At 43.6% G+C, this 11,687-nt stretch overlaps 1 protein-coding gene across 1 annotated transcript; it reads left to right on the top strand.

The window, feature by feature from the left end:
• The first annotated feature begins 4,737 nt into the window (after nucleotides 1–4,737).
• Nucleotides 4,738–11,433, top strand: SALL4 (spalt-like transcription factor 4). The gene is made up of 3 exons (XM_009326755.1): nucleotides 4,738–7,267; nucleotides 7,914–8,221; nucleotides 9,285–11,433. Exons 1-3 carry the CDS (start codon nucleotides 4,771–4,773, stop codon nucleotides 9,705–9,707), a joined length of 3,228 nt encoding a protein of 1,075 aa, XP_009325030.1. The 5' UTR covers nucleotides 4,738–4,770; the 3' UTR covers nucleotides 9,708–11,433.
• The last annotated feature ends 254 nt before the right edge of the window (nucleotides 11,434–11,687 follow it).

The raw sequence follows: 11,687 nt of genomic DNA, 5'->3' as shown, positions 1-11,687 counted from the left end.
TGCTGAAGGCTCCGGCTGCGCGCCGCGGCAGGTAACCTCGCAGACATTTTATAAAGGGGTTTCTCACGGCATCCTCGAACTCGGGGGTTTTTTGAAGCCCTTTTGAAACGACTTCAGGAGGCGGATGGCGCGGGGAGCGGGGGCCGTGCCCTCCGTTTGAAGCCGGTGCCTCTGAGCGTAACTTTTCCTGCGTGTTTTAACACTTTTTTTTTTTTTTTTGTGCTCCTCAGAAGCGTTTATGCACAATGGTTGGTTCTGTCCTTGGCCGAATATCTTTAATAGGTGGATAATCAAAAGGGTGAATCAGTAGGTAGATAATAAAAAAATTAAAGCCTTGAGAAAGAACCTGAAAGCACGTGAAATCCTAATTGTTAGGTGTAACACGTTTCTGGCTTATTCTTGGGTAGAAAAATGGCGCTGGTAAATTCAGTGTAGAAAACATCAAGGCCTTTGGAATATTTCTGTAAGTAAGCAGTCAGTGTTTGGCTTACTCAAGGAAGTGATTTTTGTCATAGTTACAGTTAAAGAAAATGCTTTAAATGGTGTTTTATAGTGGGTGAAGAAGGGAAATTTTGGGCAGTTTAAAGTTCTTGGAGGTCCTAGCTTTTCAGCTGGGAACAGGAAAAAAAAAAAACAGGGAAGCACAATGCCCGAGAGCAACAGGGAGCTGATGGCAGAAGTTTTTACATCTAGGACTGGAGTGGATACTTGCTAATCCTGCATGAGTTAATTTTAACTGGGGAAGTGCATGATTATGTTAATGTTAAAGTAAAAATAGTTGATCAAATATAGTTTGTGGAAAAAGTAAGCTCACCAAAGGTATTAAACTCTTGGGGGGGGGGGGAAGGGGGGGGGGAAGCTTGAGCTCTGACCATTTCCTCCCAATTCAAGTGAAATATAATTTTACCACAGTTGGGGGGGAAAAAAAGTCACTAATTGCTCAGATGAGTGGTAGACCCGCAGCACCCTTTTTGAAATCACATCAAACCAGACAATACTTATTTCACTCCTCTCTTACTGGTTCCCTTAAAAAAAAAAAAAAAAAAAAAATCGAGCTGTGTGGATTTTATCAGGCTTCCTTGTCGATGACCGCCTTGTCCTACACAATAGTGGATTTTTTCCATCCATTTGCCAGTGATTCAATCTACCCCCCCTGCTGGGTTTACTGCATTCTTCTAACTTATTGGATAACTAGATGCTGAGAGATAACATTCCTGAAATTCGGGGGTGGGGAGATAAAAAAAACAGTAGAAGTCCTATCCCTGGGAAGCCTTTGGAGAGGGTTAAGCGAAGTGCACAAGCAATTGTTGTGGCAGGGCTCTCTGCTCCTCGGTAAATCCTCGTACAGTAGGTGGACAGAGCTGGCTGCACAGGGAGGCTTCTTTGCAGAGAAAACCCACGTTTTCAGACCTTTGAGTTCATGTCAGTGATAACTGCTCCGGGGGGGGAGGGCAGGGCAGGGCAGGCAGCCCGGGGGTTTGGGTAAATGAGGTGCTCTGATTGCAGGCACTTGGTGCTCCTTCGAGGCTGGGGAGAGGATGTAGCTAGAAATCAAGATGAAGAGTTGCAGAAAAGCTGTTGGGTTTTCAGTAACAGTAAATTGCTCCTTTGTTATTCCAGCTACTATGCAATAACCAAGCGTAGTGCTTCTACTGACTGTATCTTAAAAACACGCTTTTTGAGATAGGGGAAGCTATTATACTCACTTTTTCTAAGGTGGAAGGGAAAATAAGGCATAACTCTTCCCTACTTGTCATGCAGCAAGTCGGTACAAGCTGGGAATTGAATTTATTTGGAGTCCTGAGCTAGTGCCTTACTGTCAGGGGAACTGGAAACTAAACTGTGTGACAGTGGCAGCGAGAGCAGGGGACAGGGGCATGGCTGCTAACCTGCCTGCTGCTGCTGCCGAACACAGGTGCCTTCGATTTACTGGAGTTTCTTTCTCTGAGGTGGCAACTGGTGCTTAGGACCAGAAAAGTTCCCTTTGGAACTCCTCAGAATTGTGAAAATCTGGAGCATAGGCTGTGCTGCAGTTTGGAAAAGGAGGCTTTGAATTTAGCGTGGTCTTATCAATGGGGGAAAAAAAATTGAAGGAACTATCAATGGAAGGGAGATAAATGATCAGATGCTTTGAAGCAGTTAAAGTTTGAGGACTTGTCTAGACGTAGTTATCCCGGAATATCTCCTTGGGGGTGGGCAACAGTCTTTCATGTGGACATTTGTATTCCGCTTGAAACATTTTGCATGGCCACTGCGGAGGTGTAAACTGCAGCGTGAAATGCATGTGCTCACAGAGGAGACACTGGAAGGAAGAGCTTTGTGCTTTCTAAAGTAAAACCTACGGTTATTTTGCAACATGGGGAAACTGTATAGTTGGGCCGGGGGGACTGGACTGTTAAAGCCCTAAACGCTGAAGGATTTGGAAAAGACGTTTTGATGTTTCAGCCTATTCTGTGAAATGCCTGTTGGATGGATGGAATAGGAAAGTAGTCAAGACCTCTCGAGTCAGTGTACAGAGTAGTTATGGAAGCTTCTTGTCTTTTTTCAACACCAGTGCTTTCTTTCCCCATTATATCTGCTCAGACTCTTGCAAAGATGAGTTTAAAAAAATCCATTCTTGGCCTCGGTTGACCTTATTTATTGACCAAGTTCTGAATCATGTACTACTTGTACTTGTCTGCAGACTAGATTTCGCTGTATATTTTTCCATAGAGTTAAATCAACTTTAAAGGCATCAATTTAATGATATTTGGGGTGATAAATGTATGCTAGAACTATGCTTTTACTCTTGTTTCCTCCACTTGTGGAAGTTGTTTGGGCTGAAGGAGGGGGGAGAAGTATTTAATTCTCCCTGTTTAGATATGAGGGATCCAAACAGTTTTGATCATAGCTGTGCTGAGAACACCTTTCCTCCCTGTTCAAGAACTTGTAACCCTGAAGTGTACGTGATTAACAGAATTGCATACATAGAGATTTGGATTTATCGCTCTGCAGACCATAGCATAACAGGCCTCTGATACTTGCATATTTTAATTGATCAAGCTGTTTTTTTTTTTTAAACTTTTATGTACACTTGCCGTCATTCAACATTAAACAGTTGAGGTTTGATATGTTGAATATACATATAATACCCTTGTTAACCCAACAAATGTCAAGGTTTGCAATATCTTCCCTTACAGAGCTTTTATGCTACCCCGAAACAGTAAGTCAACGTGCTCGAGTTGTTGCTTGGACATGCTTCCCCTCCACCCTGCCATGTACAGGATATACACATGTATCAGATGTGTGGTTCAGTTACACCTTTAAAATGAAAGCCGCAAATAGCTCCTGTGCTTGCAGAGTCTTCGGTTCCCCTTGTGAAATGGTGTGGGCTAGTAACGTGGAACCGGAGGAGCCCCGAGATGAATTACTGGATTCTGAGAAGAGTCTTCTGAATAGAAGAGATCTCGTAATACAAATTCTCAATTGTGGTTGAGGTCTGCAGTGTGCCCTGCTGGGTGTGGGGAGGGCGAGGTACTTGGTTACTGCACCCTTGGCACCCATCAAAATTGGACCAATTAATGTGAGTTACAGGACATTTCACCTGATGGGAGCTGTAATACATCTGCAGTCCTTCCCGCTTCCCCCTCAGCTGCATGAGCCTCAAGTTTTGCCTCCTGAATATTCCTGCCTCCTGTGCCCCATGTGCTTGCCCACCTCGAGCTGGGTTTGAGTTTGTTGTTTGAAGGATGGCTAGACTGAGCAAAAACATCCTGTTTTGGTTTAGAATTTCTCTCAACCTCTCTTCCCGTTCTGATATTTCCCTGAATTTTTTTTTGTCTGTGTGCAAATTATGTTCAGTCTAATCTGTGGGGCAGTGGTGGAGGACGGGTAGGAGCGGACTTGCAGACCAGCTTCACTTTCCCTCCCCCTCCCTAAAAGTGGGTGATTTGCGGATGCAGCTAAACACTCTGTCCTGAGCGGGTCTGAAACGACTTCGTGTGTTTTGCAAGCAGGACTTGTTGCATTGCTCTCAGGAGCCATCATCAGGATCAGTGTAGGCTCATACCTACGTGTGGGGTTCTGTAAGTTAATCATCTTTTTTTTACTACTGTGGCTTTTTAGAGGTTGTTTTTTATGTGAGTGCACTTTTGAAGTATTTAAAAGCTAATACTGACTGACTTTTGCTTTTGTCAGCCCTCTTCGGTAGTAATTACTTCCATAATGGTGGAGTGAAAGTCGTTTAATAGATCAGTGTACAATTAAGAACTGCTCTGACATTCCTGTGCTAACAATCTTATATGAATTTCCGAGAGATGGTTAACAAAGAATTATAAACTGAAGTACAAACACAAAATAAGCTTATGTGATGTTTTGCTCAGCATTACAATGCTTTCTGTCTTCCTTGGGTTGTGTTCCTTTTAAGCTGTTTTGCAGGTGCTAGCTGCCTTGCTGCACTGTTCCCTTTTTACCTGTATAAAGGGATTTGCGATAAACCTCTTTCCATTGAGCCTTGTGAGATTCCTTTTATAGTGTTGTTTTTATTGAGAACAGAATGACATGCAGATTTCTTTGGGGCTGCAAATGACTTAGCAGCAAAACAAAGAGCAGGACTTCAGATCGATCTGCAAACTTGATTCCAGTGCCTTGTATCTTTAACTTGCAATTCAGGTGAAGTCGGTGATCTTAAGAACAGGAAATACTCAGTCTACATCTAGCTATTAATAATGCGACTTTTTTTTTTTATTTTAAGGGAGTCCACAAGACGTCCCAGGTGACGGAGATGGTGAAATGAGTTCCAAAAGGTGCCGCACGGAGGAAACTAAAATCTGTGAGAAATGCTGTGCAGAATTCTTTGATCTCTCTGAATTCCTTGAGCATAAGAAAAATTGCACTAAAAATCCACCTGTTCTAATCATGAACGACAGTGAGGGAACAGTACCCCCTGAAAGCTTCTCTGAAGCTTCTCTAGGGAGCTTTCCAAGTGATCGAATGGATAGCAGGACACGCAAGGACATTCAGGCAAAGGGCTGCACTGGTTCTATGGAAAAGAGAGAAGGAAAAATGGATGCTGAATCAGTAGGAGGAATGTACCTTAAAATAGAACCCCCCGTCACGCCTGCGGCTCCTGGGCTAAGCTATCTACCAAAATCCAAAGTACCAAACACTAATGTGACTTTGCAGACGATACGTGGCACTAAAGTGGCTGTGAACCAGCGGACCTCCGATGCCATCTCTTCCTCAGCAGCCAGTTTTAATGCTATCCCCATGATCCTGGAGCAGCTCGTGTGTTTGCAGCAGCAGCAACTCCAGCAAATTCAGTTGACAGAGCAAATTCGCATTCAGATTGCCATGATGGCTCCCCATGCCCTGCATCCTTCTATAGCAGCTGCTACTGATCCACTAAAAGCTCTGGGCGCTCACATGTCTCAGCAGCTGTCGGCTGCTGTTGCTTTAATCGGACAAAAAGCTGGAAGCCAGAGCCTATCACTGGAATCCTTGAAGCAAGGAAAACTACCTCATTCTAACACTGGCGTTGCGGCCGCCAGCTCGCTGGCTGCTGGGCTTTCCTCCTCCTTCCCCTTGAAGCCAGAGGCAAGCAGAAGCCTCCCCGGCTCCATTTCTCGGTTCCCAAATCCTTTGCTACCTCAGTCCTCCAACTCTGTCATCTTCCAAAATCCACTTTCGGCCGTTTCTTCTGTAATAGATTCCTCAAAGAAGGGGAAGGGAAAACCTCCCAACATTAGCGTGTCTGAAAGCAAGCCGAACGCAGAAGAGCCATTCTTCAAACACAAGTGTAAATTCTGCGGCAAGGTCTTCGGCAATGACAGTGCCCTGCAGATTCACCTCCGTTCCCACACCGGTGAAAGACCCTACAAGTGTAACATTTGTGGTAATCGCTTTACAACCAAAGGAAACCTTAAAGTGCATTTTCAGCGTCACAAAGACAAATACCCCCACATAAAGATGAATCCTTACCCGGTTCCTGAGCACCTGGACAATGTTCCCACTAGCACTGGAATCCCATATGGGATGTCTGTGCCACTGGATGAGTCTAACCTAATTGTGGATAGCAAACCTCTCCTAACAACTCTGCCTACCTCTGCGGCCACCAGTGCACCTCAGACTGCCTCCAACCTAGCAGGCATTAAGGAGTCTCTGCCCAGTACGTTCTCAAGTGACCTGCAGTCAAGGCCGTCTCCAGAAAGTGAGGGTGGCTCTTCCTCGTCAGGGGCAGTTGGTCATGAATCAGGAACAGAGCAGAGCTTGAGTTCGCCACAAGCTACCTGCAGTGTGAGCATCTTCCACGTAAGTGGGTCAAACGAGCAAGGCTCAGAAACATCAAAGCTTCAGCAACTGGTTGAAAATATCGACAAATCCACTGCTGACCCCAACGAGTGCCTGATCTGTCACAGAGTGCTGAGCTGCCAGAGTTCACTCAAAATGCATTATCGTACTCACACTGGAGAGAGGCCATTCAAGTGTAAAATCTGTGGCCGTGCCTTCTCCACTAAAGGGAACCTTAAAACTCATTATGGTGTCCACCGGGCCAATACTCCTTTGAAGATGCAACATTCGTGTCCTATTTGCCAGAAGAAGTTTACAAATGCAGTTGTGTTGCAGCAGCATATCCGCATGCATATGGGGGGACAAATACCGAATACACCAATGCCGGAAAACACCTGTGACAATAATGATGTGGATCCTACTGTGGCTGAGAAGAACGGAGACATCAGTCGCCCAGACGAGACTGTGGAAAGCATAGAGATGGAAGAAGACCTGGACTCTCAGGATGGCCCTAGGAGTTCTTCAAAACCTCCTACTCCGTATGATGCACAATCAGAATTGCCAGCCACGGCAGCCACCTTCTCTGGTATCGCAGCACTGGAGAATCAAATGAAGATCGTCAACTCTGCTTTGAACTTGCAACGGCAAAGCAGCTTGAAGTCTAGTGACAACGGCTCAGCAGAAAGTGATGGCATGACAAATGATTCGTCTTCTGTGGCAGGAGATCCAGATTATCAGAATGGCAGGAGTCCTGCTGCCTCTGAGTCTGCATCGCTCCAGGCCCTGTCCCCAGCCAACAGCCAAGCTGAGAGCGTAAGGTCAAAGTCACCTAGCTTCAACAATCAAGAAGATACAGGCACGGGAAATAAATCGGAGGGTCCTGAGAACACCGCTGCAGAAATGGAAGGGGTCGTCGGTGCTCTGGATTTAACTTACGGCAATATTGGTCGAAAGGTCATTAAAGAAGAACCTGGGTTACACTTTGCAAATGGAGAATATGGTGAGTAGTAGGAAATGCTGGCAATAACTTGGGGTAGGGTAGTACGACTGGAGGAAATCCAGCTTAAAAAGGACCAACGGGAATCAAAACCTCCTCAGCTTTCCCCTCTTCCTTCTTTATCAGGATAGGGGCATATGCCCTCTAAAGTTTTCCTGACTCGGTCTCAAAATTGAACAAAATTCAAAGAATTAAGTGCTGTCATCTCCTGCAAGGAGTAGCATAGAGGTCCTTAAAATAAATAGAGGCTGTGCACTTACTATCTTTCATGGGCTCACGTGATACCTCCCTATAGCTCTCTAAAGATACATGTTTGTGTTTTGTGGAAAACTGCTTAACCCAAGAATGTGACATTAAAACTCTGGAATCTTCTGTGGGGTTTTCGAGCTCTTTAGCATTGAGGCTAACGTTGATCTAAATTTGACCTGAAAGTGAGACTTTCTAAATCCTAAGCTCACCAACAAAAATAGGGATGAACTGATTTCTTCCAGAGCAACCTAGCGAGTGTAATAGCAGCCCAACCATGTGTCTTTGGAGGGCTTTTCAGGCATGCTCTTCAGGCACATGCAAGGCCTCTGGTATCTTAGCCAGATTTAAGCTTGGAAGCAGAAGGAGGTGGGGATAAACATTATCTTTGCTTTCTTTCCAGGTCGAAGTAGTATTCCAGCTGCTTTTGTTAGAGCCCCACCAGCCCTCATAAAAATGGAGATGCCTAGTGAGCGTCCCATTAGCACTAGCCATTTCATTGGCCCACCAGCTCTCTCCCCTGGTGTTGCCCCTCTCCTTGTGCCACGACCGAAATTCTGCCGTCCCGCCAAACAGCACATCTGCACTACATGTGGGAAGAACTTCTCCTCTGCCAGTGCCCTTCAGATTCATGAACGGACCCATACTGGTGAAAAGCCATTTGCCTGCACCATCTGTGGGAGAGCCTTTACAACAAAAGGAAACCTGAAGGTAAGTCGTCTCTTATGTTGTGATCCCCTTTGTTGGGGAAAGTCATACCAGAGAGGGAAAGACTATTGCTAATATTCATTCTGCCTTTGGGGACAACTTTGATTTTTCTTTTAGTTCCTCAAAAGGTTATCTTTGACTTTTGTCTCTCCTTCCTGAGTTTCTTCACCAACTTGCTAAACAGTGTACTGAGATCACCCGCAGAAGTCTTTGCTACTGTCCTTGACTTTCCTGTTTGGATGGTAGGGAAGGCTTAGCCCTTACTAAGCAGATCGTTTTCTTTTCATTTGCATGTGCCAAGACATAAACATTTCATGGACTGAATGCTAAAAAATTATGCCTACAGAATACATGCATTACACTGCACTGCTTGAAACACCATGCAGGATGAGGAGGGATAAAACTGGGATGATAATCCTGAGATGGCACAAAGTACTTGGGGATTGTATCTAAGCACTTGCTGCAAGTCTGTCCTTACTGTCAGATTAATCCATTTGCCCTGTAAGGGACTCACAGCTCCCTCACTCGCACAGAGGCTTCTCACTTCCCATGAGAACCTCTTCAAGCTCTTCAGTCCTCTTGCATAAATGCTGATGGGGAGGGAAAATACTCTGCAGTTTGTGAACAGTCACTTGCTGGAAGCACTAGCAGTATGTTTGTGGCATGGAAGATTTTAGCTTAGGTGTAACCTCTCTCCCAAATCCGTTGGTGAGGTTTTTTTGCATTAACTAGTATTTTTCTTTCAATGTAGTCTGTTCACAGCAAATAATGTGGCTTTTATTTTTTGGGGGGGAGAGGGACATCTTTGCCCACACCATTTACAATAAGCACTTCAGCAGTAAACTCTAGAGACCCGTGGTGATGTCAGGCAGTAGAATGACTCTATCATACACGTGCCAGGAAGAGAATGAAGACGAGAACTAGCCAGCTTAAATACTTACCTGAATGCAGATGGAGCATACATGACTTCTTTTGAGCAACTTGGCTGTAAGCAAAGTAGAACTTGGGTATACTGTAACAGAACTGCAGTATTAACGATTCTCTTTACTTTTGTCCCCTCTGGAAGGTCCATGTAGGAACTCACATGTGGAATAACTCTGCCAGGCGGGGAAGAAGGCTTTCGATTGATAACCCCATGGCTCTGCTGGGGAATGATCCCAAGAAGGTATCTGAAATGTTTCCAAAGGATATAATGCCTCCTTCAGTGAGCATTGACCCCACAGTATGGAATCAGTATGCAGCGGTACTCAGCAATGGCATAGCAATGAAGACTAACGAGATCTCGGTGATCCAGAGTGGTGGCTTACCTACCCTTCCAGTCACCATTGGGGGTGGTTCGGCAATAAATACTGCTACGGTCTCCAAAATAGATGGGACCCAGTCTGGGACTGGTTCTGATACGGAGAAGGCCAGTGGTGCTGCTGCAGACAATGTGCCAAAACACCAGTTCCCTCACTTCATGGAGGAGAACAAAATTGCTGTTAGTTAAAAACTCTAGTGAAGTTGGCATACAGAAAGAACAAATATATATATATACACAAACATATATTTTTAAGAGATTCCACTTCAGCCTCCTATTTTCCTATTGACGTGCAAATGATTTTATGGTTGTCTTTGTAAGAGTTGCCCAGAGTACAATCATGATATTGCTTTGCAAATAGTAAATAATAAAGAATAGGATTTCCTTCTATTTGGAAAGATGCGGGTCTTGCAAAGTAGTTCTTACGTGTGACTTTAATGTGTACAGCCTTACAGAAGTTTCTACAACTTGAAATTCCAAAGGTTAGAATATTTACCTCTTTGTTTAGAGTGAAATACTTGGGGGTTTTGAATAGAGTGGAAACAACCTACTGTTGATGGAAAAGCTTCTATTTACTGATGAGAAATGAAAACTATTAATGCGGGTAAATATCCTAGAATGTCTGCCACCCTCTTAGAAATAGTTTTTCTGTTTGGATTTTTGGCTCTGTGTGGTTTCTGAATGTACTTTTTACTATAATGGCTATAAAAACTACAAAAATTTTTTTTTTAATTCCTTTTTTGCCTCAAAAGTTCTATGAAAAGGAAGTTGCTGTTTTTCTTTAATCACTGCTCCTAAGGAATTAATTCTCTGTATTGTTGACTGCTGCTTATTTAATACTACTACTAGGACAGTCCTTCAAGTATAGTGCCAAAACTCCTACTTCCAAAGATGTGCAGTTTTTCCTAGATGTTTTATTTCAATACCGAGAGCCCCAAACAAGCATGGGTGGGTATGTATATACTTTTTTTTTTCCTCTCTTGAAAGGGAAGACTTGCCTTGGGAAGTCAGGTCTAAAAGCTCTGCAAGGAATCTCAGGTGACTGTTGCAATTAGGCATGGGAACTGGTTTCCTTAGCAAGAGACTTTTTTTTTTTTTTCATTTGGGTAATTTAGAAGATCAGTCTGTGTAAACCTGTATTTAAATATGAAGTATTCATGCTTAGGTTAAATGTTTTGTGGGTTTTTGGATGGCATTCCTACTCTGGTCATTAAGTTTCTTGGTGGTCTGTGAACTTGCATTCTACCAAAATGGTAATTAATGATCCATGTGTATTGTATGAAGGTTGCTGGGATAGTCATCTGGATTCTAAGTTATCTACCTCATTTTTTCCTTTTGTAGTTGTAGTGTCTATTTTTCTATTAATGACCACTGTAATGAACTGAGATTCAAGCAGATGCTTCCATGCACTATCTGAAACCAAAACCTGATGTATTAGTGGAAGTACCTGAAGACTTACTGGACTGACCTTTCACTATTCCTCTAATGTCTGCTGGAACTGTATGTGTAATGGGATCTAAACCAGACTGGAAAGTGAGCATTTGGTATGGAAGGACTGAACGATGGAAAGAAGCCTAGTTGTTGACTGCAGGAAATCTTCAAGTCCAGTCTCCATTGTGGAAGGCCCCAACAATGTGGATTACCAAAAGTTTGTGTAATGTTGTTGCACCTGATTCTTGCTTATGATCTCTGTATGCCGAGTTGTGCCTTTCCTGCTGGACTTGTAAGTAAGAACATACCAGTACCTGTTTACACTGTAAAATGGATATTGTTACATAGACCATGCAAAAGGCATCCCAATTGTCAAGTTTCTGCATTGTGAATGTATGACTTTTAAGAACTCTGTAGTTTTGAGTATCTACTGATGCGTTTCTGTTGACATTTTGAGAATAAATTTTGGGATGGCTTTTTCACACTTAGTGCTTAAATTTTTCTGACAAAGCATTTGTCTCCTGAAGAGCGAGTTCAATAGGCTGCATGCTGTCTCACTCCAGTGACTTTTTAAATCCATCATCTAGGGTTATGCTTTAGTTTGTTACTTAAAACAACAGAAACTAGGTAGCAGTGGAGGAGTCTCTAGATCAGTTTCTTGGGAATGGTTGGTGTTTGATGTAGGGATTGGTACTTGCCAGGGATGTTGATTTCCACACTAAAATAGAATGGCAGAAG

The sequence above is a fragment of the Pygoscelis adeliae genome, unplaced genomic scaffold (assembly GCF_000699105.1).
Source record: "Pygoscelis adeliae isolate BGI_AS28 unplaced genomic scaffold, ASM69910v1 Scaffold286, whole genome shotgun sequence".
Lineage (NCBI taxonomy): Eukaryota > Metazoa > Chordata > Aves > Sphenisciformes > Spheniscidae > Pygoscelis > Pygoscelis adeliae.
The sequence above is the reverse complement of the archived record's forward strand: the minus strand, read 5'-3'. Positions and strand labels throughout refer to the sequence as shown.